Genomic DNA, 24,517 nt, shown 5'->3' on the forward strand with positions numbered 1-24,517 from the left:
CTTTGATAAACGCTTGTCATTTCATGTTTTTTTTATGTATTTTTGGAGATGGTCCAATTTTGGAAATTTATCTTAATGCCTTAATTTAAAAAAACGAGGAAAAACCAACCTTTAAGGACACCAATTTTCTTTGTGAATGAATAATGTATCGTACATAAATACATGTTCTTTCTTAAAACACAGGGTGCATAAGTCAGGACACCCTGTGTTAAATCCCCATAGAGGCGGCAGTTTTATATTTTTAAAGGCCAGTTATTTCATGGATCTGGGAGACTAGAATAGAATAGAATAGAATAGAATAATTCTTTATTGTCCACCTGGGTGGAAATTTTTCTTTGGCTCACCAAACATACAATACAAGTAGACATACAAACAACGTCTCAAACGTGATAGGAAAATATTTCTATATAAATAAAAAAGAAAAAGATACAATGTAAAATATCATAATGAGACTAAATACTTAAATACATTAAGATAACAGCTCATTTGTTATTGTCACTTAATTTGATTAAGGATGCAAATGGCATTTGGAATAAAAGATTTTTTAAAAGTACTTTTAGCTAGAGGCACTCTAAAGCGCCTCCCAGACTTCAGAAGTTCAAACTCGCTAGAGAGGGGGTGAGTACTATCTACAGTGATTTTCCTAGCTTTCCTCCTTGTTCTATCAATGTATATTTGGGTCAGGTGTTTTTGTGGTTTTCCTACTATTTTACTAGCCATTGACACTATTCTGTTGAGCTTATTCTTAGGCTTGCAATTTAAATGGCCAAACCAAGCAGAGAGATGAAAAGTTAAAACACTTTCAATGTGTGTGATATACACTAGCTCCATAATCTGAGCACTGACACCCAGGCAGTTCAGTCTTCTAAGGAGACTAAGTCGTTGTGAACATTTCTTAAAAATATAATCTGTATTATCTTTAAAACTCAGTTGGTTGTCAAGGACCGTACCTAAATACTTAAAAGTGTCTACAGTTTCAACTACTTGACCATTAAGTAAAACTGGCTCTGTTATTCTCTCTTGTTTTTTGCAAAAAAGCAGCTCGTTTGTCTTTGCCACATTGATTTCTAGCTCGCTATCTTTGCACCATGCTTCAAGGGCCTTTATATGTGCAAGATAAGAGACCTCATCAGAGGGGTTGTTTTTTTGTAGGAGGCCTATGATCCGGATAAAGTTTCCTTGGCCTTTGGGATTAAAATATCTGCACATCATCACACACCCTTCACCACACCTAGAGATTGGCATGGTTTTATTCCAGTTAGGCTAATAGCTGGTTTGATTTGCATTGAGAGATGATCTTATGGAAAGTACCCCATGCCAATCTCTGTGTGGTGAAGGGTGTGTGAGGATGTGCGGATATTTTAATCCTAAAGGCCAAGGAAACTTTATCAGGATCACAGTATCCTGGATACATGAAATAACTGGCCTTTAAAAATAAAAATCTACTGCCTCTATGGGGATTTAACACAGGGGTGTCTTGACTGTGTTTTAAAGAAGAAGATTTATTTATTTACGATACATTCACAAAGAAAATTGAAGGTAAGGATTTAAAGGTTGGGTTTTTCCTCATTTTTTAAATTAAGGCATTAAGGCATTTTTTTTTATTCCTCTTTTTAGGCAACTTTAGCATGTGTGTCCATACTTATTCACATCACTCTATATCCAGCTAAAAGTGTGTTAGAGAGGTCTAATTTAGATATTGATTATTCATATGATTTTTGTTCAATAGAAAATCTTTTATCCATCTGTTTTTTTTGGTACGGTGGCTGAAAGATCAACACGCTGCAACTAAAGAACACACACATTGTAAAAAAATATGCATTAAATTGGAATAACAGAATTGCATAATGCTGAAATAAAGCAAGTTAATCATGTGGAAATCCTTTCCATGATTTTATTATGTTCATTCAAAGAGTAATTTTTTGAGTGTAGCGCCTTAACAAAGAGGGGGGGGGGGGTTACACCAGTCAGAAAAGACCCCGTAAATGTTGCTTTAACAAACGGTCTAAACATGAAATATCGTGAACTGTTTACATCAGAAGACTCCACACACTGATTGAAGGAGCGCGCAAAATTATGATGACATCATCAGGAGACCAATGGTAGATTAGCAAAAACACGGCAAAAACTATTTGAAAAAGAGGAAAACAACAAAAACGTAACGATAAAGCAACACATCAAACAAAAATAAGGGTAAAACAGTTGGTGATGTAGACAGACAGCGTCTTTCATATGTGCACTGTAAATAATAAATTGTTGAGAAAACATAAAAAAATATTAGGCAACTTGATGCAGTACGACTTTTGAGTTGTCTCAATATTTTTTTAGTTCTCAGTAAAAATACTTTGTTTAGCCAACGCAAATTAGTTCTTTCATGCAATGTTGATTGTCATATTTTGCTAATAAACATATTCTTGTCACAGCAACTGAAACAACAATTACTGTTGTTGAAGTAATTCATTTTTTTCTGTTTCCTGGATGGATATATATATATTTTTTTTAATAAAGCATTGTAAAATAATATCATTTTACTTTATTTACAAATGACAGACATGGATTTCCTTTTCTTTATCGGTTTATTTTAGTTGTAAACACGCAAATTGTAACAATTTGTAATGCAAAGTAGAGATGCTGTTGAGAGAAAAACAATATGTGGTGTCGGAGGAAAAGATGCATGAGAGATGAGAGACGGCGTATTTTCCCGGGGTTTAATAAAATGACTTAAACATCCAACTCATCCGCATACACAAATAAACATTTAACTCCAGTCACAAATAGAAAGTGTACAAAAGTCGGTAGAGTGGTTCTCTCTTCTCCTCACCTGTCACATCTATTACAGACTCTCTACGCACATGCACAGTTCTCATTGCTTTTAAGTCAAGTCAAGTCAAGAATATTTGTATAGCGCTTTTCACAATACAGATTATATCAAAGCAGCTTCACAGTATTAAATTAAAATAAAAATAAAACGTCCATGTTTGGTAATGCTAATCAATAGTATTATTGATTGATTCATTAAATTGAATATCCCCAACTGAGCAAGCCAAAGGCAACAGTGGCAAGGAAACGAAAAACTCCATCAGGTGACCCAATGGTGACCTAAAACTCCATCAGGTGACCCAATGGTGACCTAAAACTCCATCAGGTGACCAAATGGTGACCTAAAACTCCATCAGGTGACCAAATGGTGACCTAAAACTCCATCGGGTGACCAAATGGTGACCTAAAACTCCATCGGGTGACCCAATGGTGACCTAAAACTCCATCAGGTGACCAAATGGTGACCTAAAACTCCATCAGGTGACCCAATGGTGACCTAAAACTCCATCGGGTGACCCAATGGTGACCTAAAACTCCATCGGGTGACCAAATGGTGACCTAAAACTCCATCAGGTGACCCAATGGTGACCTAAAACTCCATCGGGTGACCCAATGGTGACCTAAAACTCCATCAGGTGACCCAATGGTGACCTAAAACTCCATCAGGTGACCAAATGGTGACGTAAAACTCCATCAGGTGACCCAATGGTGACCTAAAACTCCATCGGGTGACCAAATGGTGACCTAAAACTCCATCAGGTGACCTAATGTTGACCTAAAACTCCATCAGGTGACCTAATGGTGACCTAAAACTCCATCAGGTGACCTAATGGTGACCTAAAACTCCATCAGGTGACCAAATGGTGACCTAAAACTCCATCAGGTGACCCAATGGTGACCTAAAACTCCATCGGGTGACCAAATGGTGACCTAAAACTCCATCAGGTGACCCAATGGTGACCTAAAACTCCATCGGGTGACCCAATGGTGACCTAAAACTCCATCAGGTGACCAAATGGTGACCTAAAACTCCATCAGGTGACCCAATGGTGACCTAAAACTCCATCGGGTGACCCAATGGTGACCTAAAACTCCATCGGGTGACCCAATGGTGACCTAAAACTCCATCGGGTGACCAAATGGTGACCTAAAACTCCATCAGGTGACCCAAAGGTGACCAAAAACTCCATCGGGTGACCCAATGGTGACCTAAAACTCCATCAGGTGACCCAATGGTGACCTAAAACTCCATCAGGTGACCCAATGGTGACCTAAAACTCCATCAGGTGACCCAATGGTGACCTAAAACTCCATCAGGGGACCCAATGGTGATCTAAAACTCCATCAGGTGACCCAATGATGACCTAAAACTCCATCAGGTGACCCAATGATGACCTAAAACTCCATCAGGTGACCCAATGGTGACCTAAAACTCCATCAGGTGACCTAATGGTGACCTAAAACTCCATCAGGTGACCTAATGGTGACCTAAAACTCCATCAGGTGACCTAATGGTGACCTAAAACTCCATCAGGTGACCCAATGGTGACCTAAAACTCCATCAGGTGACCCAACGGTGACCTAAAACTCCATCAGGTGACCTAAAACTCCATCAGGTGTCCTAAAACTCCATCAGGTGACCCAATGGTGACCTGAAACTCCATCAGGTGTCCTAAAACTCCATCAGGTGACCTAATGGTGATCTAAAACTCCATCAGGTGACCCAATGATGACCTAAAACTCCATCAGGTGACCCAATGGTGCCCTAAAACTCCATCAGGTGACCTAATGGTGACCTAAAACTCCATCAGGTGACCCAATGGTGACCTAAAACTCCATCAGGTGACCCAATGGTGACCTAAAACTCCATCAGGTGACCAAATGGTGACCTAAAACTCCATCAGGTGACCTAATGGTGACCTAAAACTCCATCAGGTGACCCAATGGTGACCTAAAACTCCATCAGGTGACCTAATGGTGACCTAAAACTCCATCAGGTGACCTAATGGAGAAAAAAAAACCTTGGGAGAACCCAGGCTCAGTCGGGGGCCAGTTCTCCTCTGGCGGTTATAAACTAGAGGCCGGATTTAACTGTAAGATTAAAAATATTATATGAATGCCTGGCTGAAGAGATGCGTCTTTAGTCTAGTTTTGAACTGGGAGTCTGAGCAACGAACAGTATCAGGAAGGCTATTCCAGAGTTTTGGAGCTAGATGTGAAAAAGCTCTCCCTCCTTTGGTGGACTTAGATATCCTAGGTATAACCAAAAGCCTTGAATTTAGCGATCTTAAAGATCTTATCTTTAAGATCTTTAATCTTAAGTATTTAGGTTAATACTTTTAATTTTATACTTAAAGTAGTTTTGAAACCAGTACTTTTACACTTTTACTTGAGTAAAAAGCTTGAGTTGATACTTCAACTTCTACTGAAGTCTTTTTAAACACGAGTAATGACACCTTCTGAAACTAAACAATCAGCAGATTACAGCGTCCCACATCGTACTTTAGGTGGGACATTATAGAGGCTTTCGCACCGAAGGAACCTCTTCATAGTTCCTAGTGGAAGTACCCCGATGTTGCCGTGTTCGCACCGCAGGAACGATTTTTTTAGGAACGGATAATTTACTCCTACTTCAGAGTCGGTCTAAACCAACGTTATAGGAACTTGTGACGTTAGTGTTCGCTGATTGGCCGAACGCACATGAAACAGATTATAGCCTATATATTTACTCCAGAAACTAACTCTACAAACATGTAAAACAGTGATAGATGAGTCTCTTAATCTTTACGCTGACGAGAAAATCCACCGCAACTTTGAGGAGACCAAGAGAAATATGATTATGTATTTCTACTCAGCATGACTTTTAGATGTAACTAAAGTAAAATTATAAAATTATTTATTCTTGATGCAAGAAGAAGGAGCAAACAATAAAAATGGAGCATAAAAGTTAAAGTACTTGGTGCAGCAAATATAAAAAGAAAGTAAAATTGGAAACAAATAAGACAGATCTCTCTTTATTGAGTAACAACAGCAAAGCTTCTCAATCAGCCTCTTCTTCAGCTTCCTGAGCAGGAAAAGTTAGCAAAAAATGTTTAAAAAAACACTACCTTTTAAACACATAGATTAAGCAAAATTATATATGCGATATTGCTCTTTGGGGAGGAACTTCATCTTTGAGTTGATGTGAATCTCACAGTAAAACTGCTGTTCTTAAAGATAAACTAAATGTGAAAAATGTTGACAATGTTTCGTTTATACTTTCGATGGTTGTGACCAGGGCTGTAGGCAGAGTATCGCCGGTGTCCCAAATATGAGGTAGTTAAGGGGGTTCGGGGTCATGCTCCCCCGAGAACATTTGTATTTCTCTGATCTATGTGCATTTCAAGAGATATGAACTCCATCACTTTCTTTTTCTCTCAGTCTCCCTATTTTGGTCTGTCTCTTCCCCTCCTGAAGCTGGCTTTCTCTGATATTCTTTTGCTTTTAGTCTGTCAGTTAAGAAAGTAAACATTGGGGCAACTGATATTTATATACGTCAGTTTTCCCAATTATTTTTGTCGGTCGATAAACATTTCTATCCTAAAATAGCTGTAAAATAAGAAATGTTTAGTTTAGCTACTTACATTTGATCTCACACTTTATGACCATTAACTGAAGCGCTAGAATATTCTGTGAACATAAAGCCTGCCTACTTTAATTTGATTGGTCATCTCAAATATTTAGATATTTTGATGAGCCGTGACAGATCTTGGTGCTGTGCAATATCCTAGCAGAACTAAAGTACAGTCAATACTATATTAGGGAATTATCTCACAACATTTATTATATACACCACAGAAATATACTGAAGTCTGGACCTCGGTGACTTCATAACTGTCTACAGCCATGGTTGTGGCTGCTTAATGCTGCGTTCACACCAAACGCGAATAGAGCGTCTGGCGCGAGTGATTTCAATGTTAAGTCAATGTATGAGGATGAGGCGTTTAGCGCGGCGCGGTAGACGCAAATTCGCCTCGTTCGCGCGAATTGAGCGTCTGGCTCAAATTTTTTAATTTAAACATTTCTCGTTTACCAGCGGCAAACCTCAGGAGGACTAGCCGAGGTAAGGCTGCTCTAGCGGGTTACATGAGCGCTGACGCCCGGTGATCGCCTGGATCTCACAACTCAGAAACGTCAGATAAATTTATTTATCTGCGCTATCTTTATAAATAAACCACAGATTTGAGCTTTAAACAACTACATTCTCGACTGAACAACTCTTAAAACTACATTTCGTGACACAATATCAGAAGTATTTTAAAATTTCGCGGCCTTTCTTGCAAGCAGACCCGCCTAGCACTGGCCCCTCCCACAAGAAGCGGATTTCGTCTGGGACGCGCGTCAATTTAGCTTTGGATGCGCGAATGCATTCAAAATGTTCAAGCGTCAAACTAGACGCGGTATACGTAAATTTGTTGCTCTATTCGTGTTTGGTGTGAACGCAGCATAAGACAAACTAATAGGAAAGAGAGGTGGCATCGCACTTGACACTTTAGATAAGCTACTTAATGTGAGTTTTTGTATGTCTGTGTAGAGAAGATGATTGAGTGAAGCTCTTCCCACATGCAGTGCAGTGATACGGTTTCTCTCCAGTGTGGATCCTCTCGTGTGATTTCAGGGATCCTGACTGATTGAATCTCTTATCGCAGTGTGAACACTTGTAAGGTTTCTCTCCAGTGTGGATCCTCTCGTGTTTTTTCAAGGTTCCTGAATTACAGAATCTCTTGTCGCAGTGTGAACACTTGTAAGGTTTCTCTCCAGTGTGGATCCTCTGATGCCGTTTCAAAGCTTCAGCTGTAATAAAAGTCTTCTCACACTCAAAGCACAAGTGATCTCTTACACCAGTATGTGTTTTCTGATGAACTTTTAAACTCTGCAGAAGTGAAAAACTCTTTCCACACAAAGAACATGAATGTGGTTTCTCCTGTGAATGAACTGTCAGGTGGCTCTTCAGGTTTGATGCCGTCAAAAATGTTTTGCCACATTGATCACATTCATGCAGTTTCTCTCCAGTGTGGATGATCATGTGTGTCTGAAGGTTTCCTTGATGTGTGAAACTCTTCCCACACTGATCACATGAGAACGGTTTCTCTCCAGTGTGGATCCTCATGTGAACCTTGAGACTCGGTTTTTGTGTGAAACTCTTCCCACACTGATCACATGAGAACGGTTTCTCTCCAGTGTGGACGATCATGTGACTCTGAAGGGTTCCTTGTTGTGTGAAACTCTTCCCACACTGATCACATGAGAACGGTTTCTCTCCAGTGTGGATCCTCATGTGATCCTGAAGGTTTCCTTGATGTCTAAAACTCTTCCCACATTGATCACATGAGAACGGTTTCTCTCCAGTGTGGATCCTCATGTGATCCTGAAGGTTTCCTTGTTGTGTGAAACTCTTCCCACATTGATCACATGAGAACGGTTTCTCTCCAGTGTGGATCCTCATGTGAACATCGAGATTCATTTTGCGTGCAAAACTCTTTCCACACTGAGTGCAGGTGAAAGATTTCTGAGATCTTCTTTGATGTTTCTCCACTTCATTCTCCTCATTCTCATCCATCTGGTCTGAAATTAAAATAAAAAAAGTGCTCAGTAAATCTATAAAAGAGAAAAAATAGGTAGTGATTTTTTTATTATAAAACCCTCATGTAATAACAGAATGTATTGAGTACCGTAGTAGTGGGAAGTTCGTATCATTTTACTGACTCTTCTCGGATCTTTGAATCTTGTTCAGCAAAATGAACGAATCTTTTTTTGAGTAATTTCGTTCATTTCAGCAGAATATAATTAAAATGTCACGTTAAATAGCCCAACACATCTAGTACTTACGAAAATGTTGATTACATTTGAAAAAATGTAAATAAACTATAGGGTAATGCAGCCAAATCTAAATTATAAGAAACCAAAATATTTTATTAATTGGATTTTATTAGTTGGATCTTAAGCTCAGGCTAGTGTAGTCTGTTAGTTCCCCTCACCTCCTGATCCGAGACGTTCTTTCTTTTGCGACTTCAAATGTATCACGTCTGTTCCCCACCTCGTGTCTTCAGGTTTGAACATAGGTTCTGTACAGGAAACAGAAATGATTAGTTTGAGTCTTCGGGAGTTCGGGTTCGGTCGGCAGGGTCCTCAGAGTCTTTCCTTCTTCCTGTCAGTCCCATAGAGACTATGCTGTCAGTACCGGAAAGAGAAATTATTAGTTAATCTAGTCTTCGGGTTTGGCCGAGTCGGAGTCTTTCGTTCTTCTTGTGAGTCCCATAGAGTCCCATGGCTATGATTAGTTCATCGAGTCTTTCGGGTCTGAGTCTTTCAGGTCTGAGAGTCTTTCGGGTCTGTGAGTCTTCTTTCGGGACTGTGAGTCTTTCGGGTCTGTGAGTCTTCTTTCGGGTCTGTGAGTCTTCTTTCGGGTCTGTGAGTCTTCTTTCGGGTCTGTGAGTCTTTCGGGTCTGTGAGTCTTCTTTCGGGTCTGAGTCTTTCGGGTCTGAGTCTTTCGGGTCTGAGTCTTTCGGGTCTGAGTCTTTCGGGTCTGAGTCCTTCGGGTCTGAGTCTTTCGGGTCTGAGTCTTTCGGGTCTGAGTCTTTCGGGTCTGTGAGTCCTTCGGGTCTGTGAGTCCTTCGGGTCTGTGAGTCTTTCGGGTCTGAGTCTTTCGGGTCTGTGAGTCGTTCGGGTCTGTGAGTCTTCTTTCGGGACTGTGAGTCTTTCGGGTCTGTGAGTCTTCTTTCGGGTCTGTGAGTCTTTCGGGTCTGTGAGTCTTTCGGGTCTGTGAGTCTTTCGGGTCTGTGAGTCTTTCGGGTCTGTGAGTCTTCTTTCGGGTCTGTGAGTCTTCTTTCGGGTCTGAGTCTTTCGGGTCTGAGTCTTTCGGGTCTGAGTCTTTCGGGTCTGAGTCTTTCGGGTCTGAGTCCTTCGGGTCTGAGTCTTTCGGGTCTGAGTCCTTCGGGTCTGAGTCTTTCGGGTCTGAGTCTTTCGGGTCTGAGTCTTTCGGGTCTGTGAGTCCTTCGGGTCTGTGAGTCCTTCGGGTCTGTGAGTCTTTCGGGTCTGAGTCTTTCGGGTCTGTGAGTCGTTCGGGTCTGTGAGTCTTTCGGGTCTGTGAGTCCTTCGGGTCTGTGAGTCCTTCGGGTCTGTGAGTCCTTCGGGTCTGTGAGTCTTCTTTCGGGTCTGAGTCTTTCAGGTCTGAGTCTTTCGGGTCTGAGTCTTTCGGGTCTGAGTCTTTCGGGTCCGAGTCTTTCGGGTCTGAGTCTTTCGGGTCTGAGTCTTTCGGGTCTGAGTCTTTCGGGTCTGAGTCTTTCGGGTCTGAGAGTCCTTCGGGTCTGTGAGTCCTTCGGGTCTGTGAGTCTTTCGGGTCTGAGTCTTTCGGGTCTGAGTCTTTCGGGTCTGTGAGTCCTTCGGGTCTGTGAGTCCTTCGGGTCTGTGAGTCCTTCGGGTCTGTGAGTCCTTCGGGTCTGTGAGTCCTTCGGGTCTGTGAGTCCTTCGGGTCTGTGAGTCCTTCGGGTCTGTGAGTCCTTCGGGTCTGTGAGTCCTTCGGGTCTGTGAGTCCTTCGGGTCTGTGAGTCCTTCGGGTCTGTGAGTCCTTCGGGTCTGTGAGTCTGTCAGGTCTGAGTCTTTCGGGTCTGAGTCTTTCGGGTCTGAGTCTTTCGGGTCTGAGTCCTTCGGGTCTGTGAGTCCTTCGGGTCTGTGAGTCCTTCGGGTCTGTGAGTCCTTCGGGTCTGTGAGTCCTTCGGGTCTGTGAGTCCTTCGGGTCTGTGAGTCCTTCGGGTCTGTGAGTCTTTCGGGTCTGAGAGTCCTTCGGGTCTGTGAGTCCTTCGGGTCTGTGAGTCCTTCGGGTCTGTGAGTCGTTCGGGTCTGTGAGTCTTTCGGGTCTGAGTCTTTCGGGTCTGAGTCTTTCGGGTCTGAGTCTTTCGGGTCTGAGTCTTTCGGGTCTGATCTTTCGGGTCTGAGTCCTTCGGGTCTGTGAGTCTGTCAGGTCTGAGTCTTTCGGGTCTGAGTCTTTCGGGTCTGAGTCCTTCGGGTCTGTGAGTCCTTCGGGTCTGTGAGTCTTTCAGGTCTGAGTCTTTCGGGTCTGAGTCTTTCGGGTCTGAGTCTTTCGGGTCTGATCTTTCGGGTCTGAGTCCTTCGGGTCTGTGAGTCTGTCAGGTCTGAGTCTTTCGGGTCTGAGTCTTTCGGGTCTGAGTCCTTCGGGTCTGTGAGTCCTTCGGGTCTGAGTCTTTCGGGTCTGAGTCTTTCGGGTCTGAGTCCTTCGGGTCTGTGAGTCCTTCGGGTCTGTGAGTCCTTCGGGTCTGTGAGTCCTTCGGGTCTGTGAGTCTTTCAGGTCTGAGTCTTTCAGGTCTGAGTCTTTCGGGTCTGTGAGTCCTTCGGGTCTGTGAGTCTTTTTGGTCTGAGTCTTTCGGGTCTGAGTCTTTCGTTCTTTTGTCACTTGACCGCTCGTATCTCGCAACAAATACAACATTAGATTTGTATTATTGACTGTGTCTGAATGTATATTTTTTATTTATTTAGGAATTAACCCTCTGGGGTTGGCAAACTGCAGATCATCAGTAAGTGCTTTGTTCTAATCGCGATATGAAATGGTGTCTGTAAACCGCAAAAGACTGTTTAAATTTGAATCGCGTTTCTGTGTTTGAATGGATGAACGGCACATGCTGTTGTTTACTCCAGCTCGCGCGCGTCTGTGTGAATGAATTTTGCTTTTAGCAAACTATATTGCCTACTGAGATGAGTAAAAATCGACTGAATACGTTGAAATAAAATGTCTTTGTATAATCAACATATTAAACTGCAAATTAACATTTATGCCCTAATATATATGATAAAAGACGATATGTTACAAACGAAATATGAAAGACAACATTTCGTTTTGGATAGATTATAAAGTTTTTACTGCCACATCAAAACCTAATTTACAAGGTGCAAACAAAATCTTAAAAGGTCAATATAAGCCTTCTCTTTAAATTATTTTTGTGTTTTATTAGTGACAAATTTGGGGAGAGGATAGCCTACTTATTGCAAAACTTTCTGAAAATACGAATGAGAATTAACTGCACAATTACTAGAAATGTTTACCTTGGATATTATACAATTTGCAAGCATAGGTGGAAAAATACACTTTTTTTCAAGATGTTTCCAACTCTGAACTAATTCTGTAGTAATATATATATATATATAGATATATGTGTGTGCGTGTATGTATGTATATATATATATATGTGTGTGTGTGTGTGTATATGTGTGTGTGTTGTCTTTGCATTCTTTCTTGTGGCTCAGTGACACCTGAATGAAAGGCTCTTGTATGCAGCATTACGCCCGTTTCACACATACTCTGTTTGCAGTGCGTGTGCGGTACGTGTGCGGTGCGTGTGCGGTGTGTGTGCGGTGCGTGTGCGGTACTGGATCAGCACGCGCTATAGTGCTTTCACATATGCTGCGTTTGCAGTGCGCTACTGATACGCAGATTCTGTGTGTCACAAAATAAAAAATGGGAAAGTAATTTTGATTTCAACTTTGACATTGTTACAGACATTGAAACCGTATGAAAATTAATTTTAATCATTGTTATTCTTTGTGGTTTTACGTAGTTCGAGTTGTTGACAGAAGAAAAGCTATCGCGCTATATCTGTTGCTGAAGGAGAAGAAAGAGACGAAAGAGAGGGCTAGCCCCCAGAAGACAAAAGGACCTTTTTGGAAATTAACATTTGATATTTTAATTATTGTTAGTACATGCCACTTATCTACATTAAAACGAGTATTTTTCCTCTGCTATAAATCAGGCTGTCCGTAGCACCAAAAAGTTAGCCTAGTCAAAATGAATTATAACTACATAACATAACCTTATAATTACACCCTGTTTAACTTCTGTATATTCAAAAATAAAACTATATAGTATGATTTACTTATGAATTGAGATAGGCTATAGGCACACAACTATTCTGATGTTCATTTAGCCTACATTTAATGAATTCGCATGACATGAAGGTTGAATGTGACGATAAACAAAATAAATAAAAAGGGCAGCAACACATAGGCTACATATTCATGTTTAAATAGAACAACATGTAGCAATAATATATATTTATATTTTCGTTTAAAACCAATAATCATATAAATAACTTTTTGTATTCATTAGTCAACCTATAAACATCGCACTTGAAACAAACATTTTAAAACTTACCATCGACACCAATAGCCGAGGAAATTGCTTCCCGCCCTTTCTTTGGCATTTAAATCTTTATACAACATAATCTGTGGATCATACAGAATTGTGTATTTTTCCACCTCCACAATGAGACGATTGTCATCCATGTCACTGGAAAAAGTCATTATCTGATCGTATTTTGCAACTCTTGGGACTATACTGATTTTTTTTAAATGTCTTGATCCTGTAATTTAGTAAATGTAGAACACATTAACTGTAATTATGAGTATATGATCAAATTATTACAGTTTCTTGTCAATCTATGTTTATTTCAATGTGAACATACGCTGCAGTGCGGTGCAGCAGAACATAGACTCTGTGTGTAAACGATCTCTGCACTGCTGTATACGCACCGCATCCGTGTGCAGTGTGAAAGCTCTAACCTGTTAACATGGGTATGGGAAAAAATACGCACCGCAAACGCACTGCAAACGGAGTATGTGTGAAACGGGCGTTAGCAGGTCTTTGTCTTCAGGTGGGAATGAGGACATTATTCATGACCTTGTTGGATCATTCACGCCCACCTGCATATTGCCTTTCCAAACAAAAAGTGTCTTACAAAATGTAAATCAATCTATTGTTTAATGTAAACGATTAGCCCGGATGATTTTCAGATCATTTTGAAGTAAACACTTTAGCCGACAACATCAATTAGTCAAAAGTATTGTGGGAATATGTGAAGTTGGTCGTTTGTGGTCTTATATCAGAACATTTAAAGGATAATTCCGGTATTTAACACCTTGAGTCTATATTGTGGATTTTGGATGAACAAGAGTGGTGGACAACATTTTTTTGACAATGGTTCCTCTCTCGAGTTTTTGACTATAAAAGAATTGGCCATGGACCCATTTAACATTGGAGTCAATGGGCATGTCCGATCATGTCATTAAAACAGCCAATAATGCTCGTTTACAAAACTGTGCAACTCACCGAGTGATTAGTGATGTTAGTTGATGTTCCAGAAACAAAAAGTGTTGCGAAATACAGTTTCTGTCGTGTTTTATTCGTCATTTTGTAAAATCCCATTGAATTCTGTTGAAGGACTGAGTGCTCGTTAATATAAATGCGCTACCTGAAACGGAAAGGGGGCTGTTTACATTTGGGCGATGTAGTCTTTTTGCTCGCTTCCGTTTCTCATAAGGCTAGCGAGCAGAGCTCTTTTCCGCAGTTTTTGACCGCACAAATTCTAACCATATTGAAAGACGTGACCACTGACCAGTGCAATATGAAGTTGAACTCGACTGTGACCGTGAGTGTCCCGCGAGACATAAACATCGGTTATCGCCATCAAGTGGTCGGGAGTGTGCTAACGCTTCAGATTCAAATATTGAGCGGAAGTTACACGGTTGTGAAGTGTCTGAAAAAATAGTTCCACTATAGCAAAATAAACGGATTGGAATCATATATTGCGACGATATATTGTTTATAATCATCAACTAACACCACTAACCACTCGGTGAGTTTAACAGTTTTGTAAACAAGCATTATTGGCTGTTTTAATAACATTTTCGGACATGCCCATTGACTCCAATGTTAAATGGGTCCATGGCCAATTCTATTATAGTCAAAAACTCGAGAGAGGAACCATTGTCAAAAAAATGTTGTCCACCACTCTTGTTCATCCAAAACAAACTACAATATAGACTCAAGGTGTTAAATACCGGAATTATCCTTTAAGTTTGAGTTTTTTGAATAACCACGCATAAATAATATTCTCTCAAAAATGCAAACATGTACATGCATGTTGCTCACATATTATGATAGCCATGTTCGTGCTAAATAGAGTGTAATTACACCTTTGCCATTAATATGTTTATAAGCAACTGAAAAAAATACAAATATCAGGGCATGTCAAAACATCTCAAGGACCCCAAAAACACCTTAGACCCCTGAGGGTTAACACAAAATATATGTGCAATAAACATTGTCTGAAAAATAAAAATGTTCCATCTTGTTATTGTCCCTGTCGTTCTCTTTTTTATTATTAAATGTTTCTTGTGCATCTGTGGTTTTTTATTATTATTATAATTAATCACTAATGGTAAACCTTGTGGTAATAAAGAGGGGGTTGGAACAGGAAAGCAAACGTCTTTGTTCATTTGCAACCCTAAAGAACGCAAAAACAATGAAATATATTTCTTCCATCAGCATGTCCCTTTAGGGGCTCTGAATAAATCACATTTTTGTAGTGAGAACTATTCAATATTTGATAAACTATGCAACTACCTAAAATATGAACCTTTTAAAAATGTGCAATAATGCTATAATTGTAACACTCCCAGGATTTACAAAGTCTATTTATTTGATAAAAAAAATTTAAATGTTGGTGTTTTTGCAATATAATAACATAATTTTGGAATGCCCTAAAGTGTATTAAGACATTGTCCATAATGTTGGTAACATGGTTGCAGTAAAACCAGATGTAAAATATACTAAATATAACAGCTCAGATCATACTTATATTGACTTACAGATAACAAATATCCTTCTTTAAAAAATGTTTTCTCACCGGTTTATATTATTTGCTCCTTTAATTATATTTCACAACTCTTAAGATTGTTCCTACTATAACAGATCTAAATCTGGTGAACTGCTTAATAACCTTTTAAAATTAAATTTTAAACATTAAATATATGATAAAGCAACTACCTAAAATAATAACAAATATGCAATAACACTCCCTGTTTTTACACAAACTACACGTGTACATGTGTAGCATTTATTTGATTTTTTTTTTTTTATGTTGGTGTTTTAGCAAGATAATAACATTTTGTAATGTGCTAAACTGTATTAAGACACATCCATAATTTTGGTAACATGGTTGCAGTAATTGTGAACCAGATGTAAAATAAACAGGAAAAAAAAGCTCAGATAATACTTATATTGACTTACAGATAACAAACATCTGTTTACATTTTTTTATAAATTGCACCCGGTTCATATTATTTGCTCCTTTAATTATATTTCACAACTCTTAAGATTGTTCCTACTATAACAGATCTAAATCTGATGAACTGCTTTATAACCTTAATGTTCTTCAGCCTCACTAATGAAGAATGAGGAATAAACACCAACCTCTTTGTTCTTCAGTGTGTTTCATTCTGCAGTGTTCTGGATCTCTCCTGTTCTCACTGTCCTTCAATAAACTCTGTCTTTGCAGATTTCAGCTCTTCCTGATGGTGTGATGCTCGTCTTCACTTGTAGCTGATGGGAATATTCCAGCATTTATTGGTGAGTTGCAGTGGGAGGAGCTTCACTGAAGGAGGAGGAGCTTCACTGAAGAAGGAGGAGCTTCACTGAAGGAGGAGGAGCAGATCTGAAGGAGGAGGGGCTTCACTGAAGGAGGAGGAGCAGATCTGACAAAATCAAGAAGAAATCACTTACTGAGTTTATGTTTTTATACTAATTCACATTTAAATTATTTATGGTCACATATCTATCTAGCGAAGTTATTTTTAAGTAAATGAATGGAAAAGTGTCAACCACATACTTTATTCCTATACATTTAACTTACCTCTCATTAACATATTGGCAAATAATTTTTATAAAAAAAAGAAGTATAACAATTAACAGACACCAGATATATGTAAGAATAAATATGAAAGAATACAATATTTATACTATATAATATAATATACTATTTTATATTAAACATGTTAAAATCCAGATTATTGAAATAAACAACATTATAAAACTTACCTATATCTAGTAGATGTCACAGTATCTGATCGTGTCGTTTGCTCAAGTCTGTTGACAATAAAATGAGCTTAATGTGGCAGTTTACAGATCTGAAGACATCAGCATAATGAATGAGGGGAAAACAGGATCTATTGACATGAAATAAAGAGGCTTTTCAGCTGCTCTGATAATAGATGAGCCATAGACTATCAACACTCATTCAACAAGCCATTCAGGATCAGCAGATCATCTCACTTTATTATAAGTGACAGAAAAAAATTGTAATAATATGAAGACGGACACTATGACACCCATCTTTATCAACCATTTTAATTTGTCTATATGAATCAAAATATAGTTTGATTTCCCAATAGCAACAAAGTAGTTCGCTAACATCTTACCGTTTTGTATGTGAAGAGAAACCAAATCATGAAGACTGTATTTTAGTTAGCAGACACACGAATCGCACCGAACATGATGAAAACCTTTCAGACACTAAAAATGTTGCTAAAAAGAAATGAAATATCATGAACTGTTCACCTCAGAAGCCATTGGGAACAGGGCCCGAGACTTTGTTAAAGTAAACACTTGAATAAGTCAAGATTCAAATGTTAACATATGTTACCAACATGCGATTTTATATGGTTCTTCTCTTTATTATGTACATAAACTGACCAAGGTGAACATTTTTAGATTAAACAACCCTGTTTTGTTTTTGGGCAGTTGAATATAACTTTAAAAAGTCCAGTACAAACGTTGGACCGACTCTACCATTGAGCCTCTCCTGGGACGCAGTTAGCAAACCATCTGTTAATATTGTGACAATATGTTTTGCTTCATTTTTCAAATAGCCAGTGGTGGAATGTAACGAAATACATTTACTTAAGTATACTTTTGAGGTACCTTAGATTTTTATTCAACTCCACTTCATCTCAGTTATGACTTTTTACATATAGACTGCAAAAAATACTTTCTTAATTAGTATTTTTGTTTTGTTTCCAGTCCAAATATCTTTATAATAATAGTTTTATGTAATAATAGTAATAGAATAATGTAATATGTAATAATAATAATAGTAATAGAATAATAGTTTTATGTTTTCGTTATTTTTTTAGCATTTCATTGCTAACATCAGCTATCAGGTAACTATTGGAAACTATGATACATTTTTTCATGATTCTTTGATGAATAAAAAATTAAAAAGAAAAGCATTTATTTAAAAACGAAATATTTTGTAACATTACACACGTTTTAATGTCACCTTTGATAACTTTAATGCATCCTTACTGAAAAAAATTCTGACTAACCAACACATTTTTGAACGGCAGTGTAACGTTACATTCAGTAGGTTATTATTTATTGCAATATAAACACTGTCCGAGTGATCAACAAGGTATCTCTTCATTTACCAGTCGAAGACGGAGCAACTTTCTGCTCTTATGTTTACTCCGTGCACTGTCAAGTTCTTCATCATATTTGTCGTGGTACCGGTCTTTGCAGCAATTATTTTACCGCAAATACTGCATCGCGCACTGTTGGCATCGAGCCTGGAGAAATGTACACACACTTTTGATCGACTTTTCCACATCTTTAAGGTATTATGTGTGTGTGCTCGCGTCTCATATGAATATGTGCGCGGAGAGTTTGTGTGTGTGTGTGTGTGTGTGTGTGTGTGTGTGTGTGTGTGTGTGTGTGTGTGTGTGTGTGTGCTCGCGTGTCGCGTCTCATATGAATATGTGCACGGAGAGTTTGTGTGTGTGGGTGTGTGTGCTCGCGTCTCATATGAATATGTGCGCGGAGAGTTTGTGTGTGTGTGTGTGTGTGTGTGCTCGCGTCTCATTTGTCTTGTTGATTTGCCTGTTGCGTTCCCGTCTTAATTCTCTTTTTCGCTTCCTTGGCGACTCTGATACATATCCTCGAGAATAAGAGTGATCTTCCATCAGCAACAGACTTTCAAAAAGGTTTTTATAAAGCAGTCTCAAGCAATCCCCCTCTTCACATTCTACACGCACCGTGGCACCCATCGAGTGTTAAAACGCGAAAGGCAAAGCTTGAATTAACGGGTATGTCGCTCTTTGGCTAATGTACTTTCAAGATGGAGGGGCAACATGGCGACTGGCATTCGAACCCCTCACCCGTATGCATTTTCAATGGCATATTATACACTCACGAGAATACTACACAGTGTAGCTTTAAGCAAACTTATATATAAAGAATATTGTTCTTTAGGAATCAGATTTTAAAATGCTGGTCTTGAAGATTAACTTTATTTCATGTGACAAATTTTGATGATGTTTCTCCCCCTGTTCCTCGTGGCTGGTTAGGACCGACTAATAGGGAAGAGATGCGGCATCAGAACTGAAGATTAACTACTTAATGTGAGTTTTTGTGTGACAGCGTAGAGAAGATAAATAAGTGAAACTCTTCCCACATGCAGTGCAGTGATACGGTTTCTCTCCAGTGTGAGTCCTCTCGTGTGATTTCAGGGATCCTGACCGACTGAATCTCTTGTCGCAGTGTGAACACTTGTAAGGTTTCTCTCCAGTGTGGATCATCTGGTGTTGTTTCAAAACTTCAGCTGAGATAAAACTCTCCCCACACTCAAAGCACATATGATCTCTTACACCAGTATGTATTTTCTGATGTACTTTTAAATTCTGCAGACGTGAAAAACTCTTTCCACACGAAGAACATGAATGTGGTTTCTCCTGTGAGTGAACTTTCAAGTGTCTCTTCAGGTTTGAAGCCCTCGAAAATGTTTTGTCACATTGATCACATTCATGCAGTTTCTCTCCAGTGTGGATGATCATGTGATTCTGAAGGGTTCCTTGTTGTGTAAAACTCTTCCCACACTGATCACATGTGAACGGTTTCTCTCCAGAGTGTATGATCATGTGATTCTGGAGGGTTCCTTGATGTGTGAAACTCTTCCCACACTGATCACATTTGAACGGTTTCTCTCCAGTGTGGATCCTCATGTGAACATCGAGTCTCTTTTTGTGTGCGAAACTCTTTCCACACTGAGTGCAAGTGAAAGATTTCTGAGATCTTCTTTGACTTTTCTCCACTTCTTCATTCTCCTCATTCTCCTCCATCTGGTCTGAAATTAAAGTTAAAAAAGTGCTCAGTACATCAATCAAAGAGAAAAAATATGTAGTGAAAAAATATATAAAACCCTCATGTAATTATTGAGTTGTGTGCAAGCAACTATAATACATGATTATGATGATTTTAATCCATTAAGAAAAAAGGGCTACATTGACGTACTAGATACTGTATGTGATAACAGTCAAATTATATAAAACAGTGAAATCGCCATCAAACACATTTGTCTTGCTGCACTGTGTTTTTAAACAGTTTGAATATTTTGGAAGTGAAATATGAAAGGTGAATATAGATTATTGAATTTTTATAAATGAAAATGTGTTTGAAATGTTTTGAATTGAAATATTCACAGCTTAAATATACAATAATGTTGAATTTCAGCCCATAAAAATGCAAGCCAAAATACAATGCATTAAAATGCAAGCATGGTTAATGCAATGCATATTTTTTTCCAAGTAGTGCAATTCAACATGCTTTTTTTTATTTCAGAAAGATTTGGCATTATTTTACTTCCATATGTTAGTGCTTAATGTAACACTATATAGTGTAAATGATAAATCATGTTTAAGATTTCATACTATTGACCATAACAGATTATTACATTACATAAATAGATTATTTACATATTTACATTATTAACATAAAATTATGTTGGCATTAGTGGAATTGCATTAGCATGGTCTAAATAATAATTATCTGACCGTAGCAGAAAATAAAGAGATGTCTTATCGATCAAAAGTTCAGTGTGGCGTACCACAAGGCTCAGTACTAGGACCGATGCGGTTCACTCTGTACATGCTACCATTAGGAGATATCATTAGGAAACATGGAATTAGCTTTCACTGTTATGCTGATGATCCTCAGCTCTATATTTCTAAGCGACCCGACCAATTCACAAAATAACAGAATGCATAGCTGATATAAAAAACTGGATGACTAGTAATTTCCTACTACTTAATTCTGAAAAAAACTGAGATTCTAATTATTGGACAAAAAACGTCCTCACGTAACCTAGAATACTGTCTAACACTTGATGGCTGCTCTGTCAAGTCTTCGTCGTCGGTTAGGAACCTGGGTGTGCTCTTTGATACCAATCTTTCATTTGAAAGTCACGTGTCGAGTATCTGTAAAACCGCATTTTTCCATTTTAAAAATCTATCTAAATTACGTCTGTGGCGAGCAGGACGAGGCCGAGGGCCGTGAGAGAACGGCGCTAGGCCGGTGATTGATAATGAGTGACACCTGCGCGACGCACCGGTCTCGTATCTTTCACGGAGGAGCGGAAGCATAAATTTATAAGTTTATTAAAGTTTTTGAATGTTCTTGATGTTCTTCCCACAACATCTAACCTTGCTACAACGTCATATGCTCTCAATGAAAAATGTGAACAATTAGTTCATGCGTTCATGACCTCAAGGCTAGATTATTGTAATGCTCTACTGGGTGGTTGCCCTGCACGCTTAATAAACAAACTACAGCTAGTTCAAAACGCAGCAGCTCGAGTTCTTACCAGAACCAGGAAGTATGACCATATTAGCCCCGTTCTGTCAACACTGCATTGGCTCCCTATTAAACATCTATAAATTTAAAAATATTGCTTACAAAGCACTAAATGGTTTAGCTCCGCAGTACTTGAGCGAGCTCTTAACACATTATAGTCCTTCACGTCTATTGCGATCTCAAAACTCCAGCCAGTTAATAATACCTAGAATATCAAAATCGACTGCTGGCGGTAGATCCTTTTCCTATTTAGCACCAAAACTTTGGAACAGTCTTCCTACCATTGTCCGGGAAGCAGACACACTCTGTCAGTTCAAATCTACACTAAAGACACATCTCTTTAGCCTAGCATTCACATAACACATTATAGACTTCTATAACTCAATGTTAGGCTGCATAGCTTAGAACAGCCGGGACCGGGAACACTTCCCGTAAATCCTGATGTACTTGTTACATCATAAGAAGGATGGCGTCTACGCTAATATTAGTCTCTCTGTCTATCCCGAGGTTTACCGCTGTCCACCGGAACCAGTCCGCATCTAGATCTGATGAAGGACCTGTTCCTGGACACGACAACAACGCAGTCCTGAAGTGTCACTAGTCTCTCCCCTGTGAAGGCCTCCTTTCCTTTACCTCTGTACAGATAAAACATTGTCAGGATAATTCCAGTTCACGTAGCTACGCAGACGAAACAAAAATGTCTGTATTCTAAATTTTTAAAGCTAGACAAGTAGTTTATTGAGGGTTGATTTGTACACGCCTGCGCACATATATATTCAAACGCGCATATCCTTTGGACTGAAGCGCATAAGCGCGACATCTGCGTTTTCGGTGGTTTGCATTTTGAGGTTATTTTCAATCTCTGTTACGGTAATTTCCTATTATCACGGTAAAGCTGCTTTGAAACAATCCATATTGTTAAAAGCTCTATATAAATCAAGGAGACTTGACTTGATATATGAGTCACATATTTGAGGTCTAAGTAACTACTTTCTCGCCTAAAAACTCTCAAAACTAAATTTCTTGACACAACAATAGTATTATTATTTTTTTAAATGTTGGATTTGCTCGACCGCCATGAGTGTCGCCGCAAGCAGAGCGATACAAACGGTGAAACGGTTCCAGTGCTGATACTGTGGGAATATAAGGTTGGAAAAGGCTCCCAGATTCGAGGAACCAGAAAGAACTGTTGTGTAATATATTCTTTATTCATTAAGCTCCCATGACATGAAATGTTCACTTTCTGCAGTTTTTTAACATTAATATGAGTTCCCCTAGCCTGTATATGGTCCCCAAGTTTCTAGAAATTTCAATCGGTGTAAATCGAGCTTTTGCTATCTTTCTCTGCCTTTGAGAAAGTGGAAGCTCAATCGGGCTGATCTTGAATCTCCTCCTTATGACGTCATAAGGAGAAATGTTACCTCCCCTTTCTCTGCTTCGCCCGCCCAGAGAATATTTCCCGTCCATGAGAAAATGAGCTAGGAAGTAGGAACGCGTGCGCGCGATTTTAGTTTGTCCACGGGAGATATCATGGCTTTTGAGCGAGCGAAGCATAATAATTGCTCAATAATTGGATGTACAAATGAACACCGAAGCCTTTTTTTAGTTCCTTCATCCAAGCCCCAGAAGAACCAGTGGATTAATTTCATTGTCTCTGGAAATGCGCCGACACAACTCCCCAAAGTTTTGCATGTCTGCGGCAAACATTTCACCGACGGCGGTTTCCTCAACTTGGGCCAATACAGAGCTGGCCTCGACGAACGTCTGAAAATACATCGATCAGCTAACGTTACCAAGCAACACTTTCTGATGTGTAATTGTTCAAGTTCAGACAGGTAATCTTTCTCTCAAAATCGTTCAATACTGCTGTTTATGCCTCAGTAAGTCAAGCCAGTGACTAAAATATTTACTTCACATCATTTCTTTTAGTAGGATGAAAATAATCAAATTTAAATTATGAATAAATTATATACAGAAAGCGATCAAAGAACAATCTTTCCACACAGCGCGATCGAGTTTATCTGGACACTTGCCAAACTCGTTATGAAATCAATGACGCACGTTACACTGCACATGAAGCTCTTAATGTATTTACATCATCGTGTTTGCATTGGGGAAAGCATTAGAGAGAGTGCAGAAACTGCGTTGCAATGATAAGATCTTCATTCTCGCGATCAACAACAGACTGTCATCTGCGCAATGCTCACCATGGCAACATTTGATGGGATGGGAATAGATCTAAATACTTTAAAAACTTCTGACGATTTGTTCATCTCGATAGCTGTAATAGTAAAAACGTATAATAGCTGTAATAAAAGTATTCGAGAGAGTTTCACATGTAATAAGTAGCTATTTCATATGCAAGCATGTCAGCCAATCACAGCAGTGGCCGGTTACACTAAAGTCTCACACAGACACGCCCCTTCAAACAGAGCGTTCAAATCAGTATTTTTGATCTAAAAAACATACTAACATTATAAGGGCAACCCAGGAAACATGATAAAATAATAAAATAACCCCATGTCATGGGACCTTTAGAGGCACGCATCTATAGAGCCCCTGATAACAGGAGATTATGAAGGGAGGACAAATTATATTTCAATGCTTTTGTGTTCCTGCAAGCAACTTTGCATTTGAACGCAAAATGTTTTTTATGTTCTCCCGAGAAACTTTGCGTCTGCTTGCAAAATGTTTTGCATTTAAACTTTTCCGCTTATTTCGTCCATTAGATAAAAGAATTGAGAAAGCTCATACATTTGCCGGCCCACAGACCCTCCCCTCGAAGAAATCAGGACAGAAGTGTTTGAAAGTGGACAAAAGAGAGATTAAAACACAAGGTGTAAATGGTAATGTGTCTCTCGTCTACTTCTGATCGGATCAACCAAAACGCATCTTAACACCAGCTGTAAACAGAGCTTTACAATCTTCTTTCATCCCTTTCTTGATCTTGTGACAAACCAAATGTGAGACATTTAAACTGAGCAATCAGCAGATTACAGCTTTCCCACATCGTGACATTCAGCAAACCTCAGACGTACACACACATCTTGGCCAATAGACCTTCATCACTATCAGCACTTCTCTGCCGATCACTAATGGTAAACCTTGTGGTAATAAAGAGTTGGAACAGGAAAGCAAACGTCTTTGTTCATTTGCAACCCTAAAGAACGCAAAAACAATGAAATATAT

The 24,517-nt window shown here is 39.1% G+C and overlaps 1 protein-coding gene across 4 annotated transcripts in view; it reads right to left on the reverse strand.

Annotated features, from left to right (window-relative positions):
- Positions 1-5,818: 5,818 nt before the first annotated feature.
- LOC306988162 (uncharacterized protein) overlaps positions 5,819-24,517 on the reverse strand; it is a 30,288-nt gene continuing 11,589 nt past the window's right edge. Inside the window, exons 4-7 of one of the 4 annotated variants that reach the window (XM_079592947.1) lie at positions 16,745-16,872; positions 16,121-16,361; positions 8,838-8,924; positions 5,819-8,457 (exon numbers count right to left, since the gene is read on the reverse strand). In XM_079592947.1, the coding sequence (XP_079449073.1) occupies positions 7,361-8,457; positions 8,838-8,924; positions 16,121-16,145 (1,209 nt within the window). In that variant the 5' untranslated portion in view covers positions 16,146-16,361; positions 16,745-16,872 and the 3' untranslated portion in view covers positions 5,819-7,360. Of the gene's footprint in view, positions 8,458-8,837; positions 8,925-16,120; positions 16,712-16,744; positions 16,873-19,823; positions 21,964-24,517 lie in introns of those variants that run through there. The other 3 variants (XM_079592949.1, XM_079592948.1, XR_013795330.1) reach the window with 3 other exon arrangements.

This window comes from Phoxinus phoxinus, assembly GCF_949152265.1.
Source record: "Phoxinus phoxinus genome assembly, chromosome: 20".
Classification (NCBI taxonomy): domain Eukaryota; kingdom Metazoa; phylum Chordata; class Actinopteri; order Cypriniformes; family Leuciscidae; genus Phoxinus; species Phoxinus phoxinus.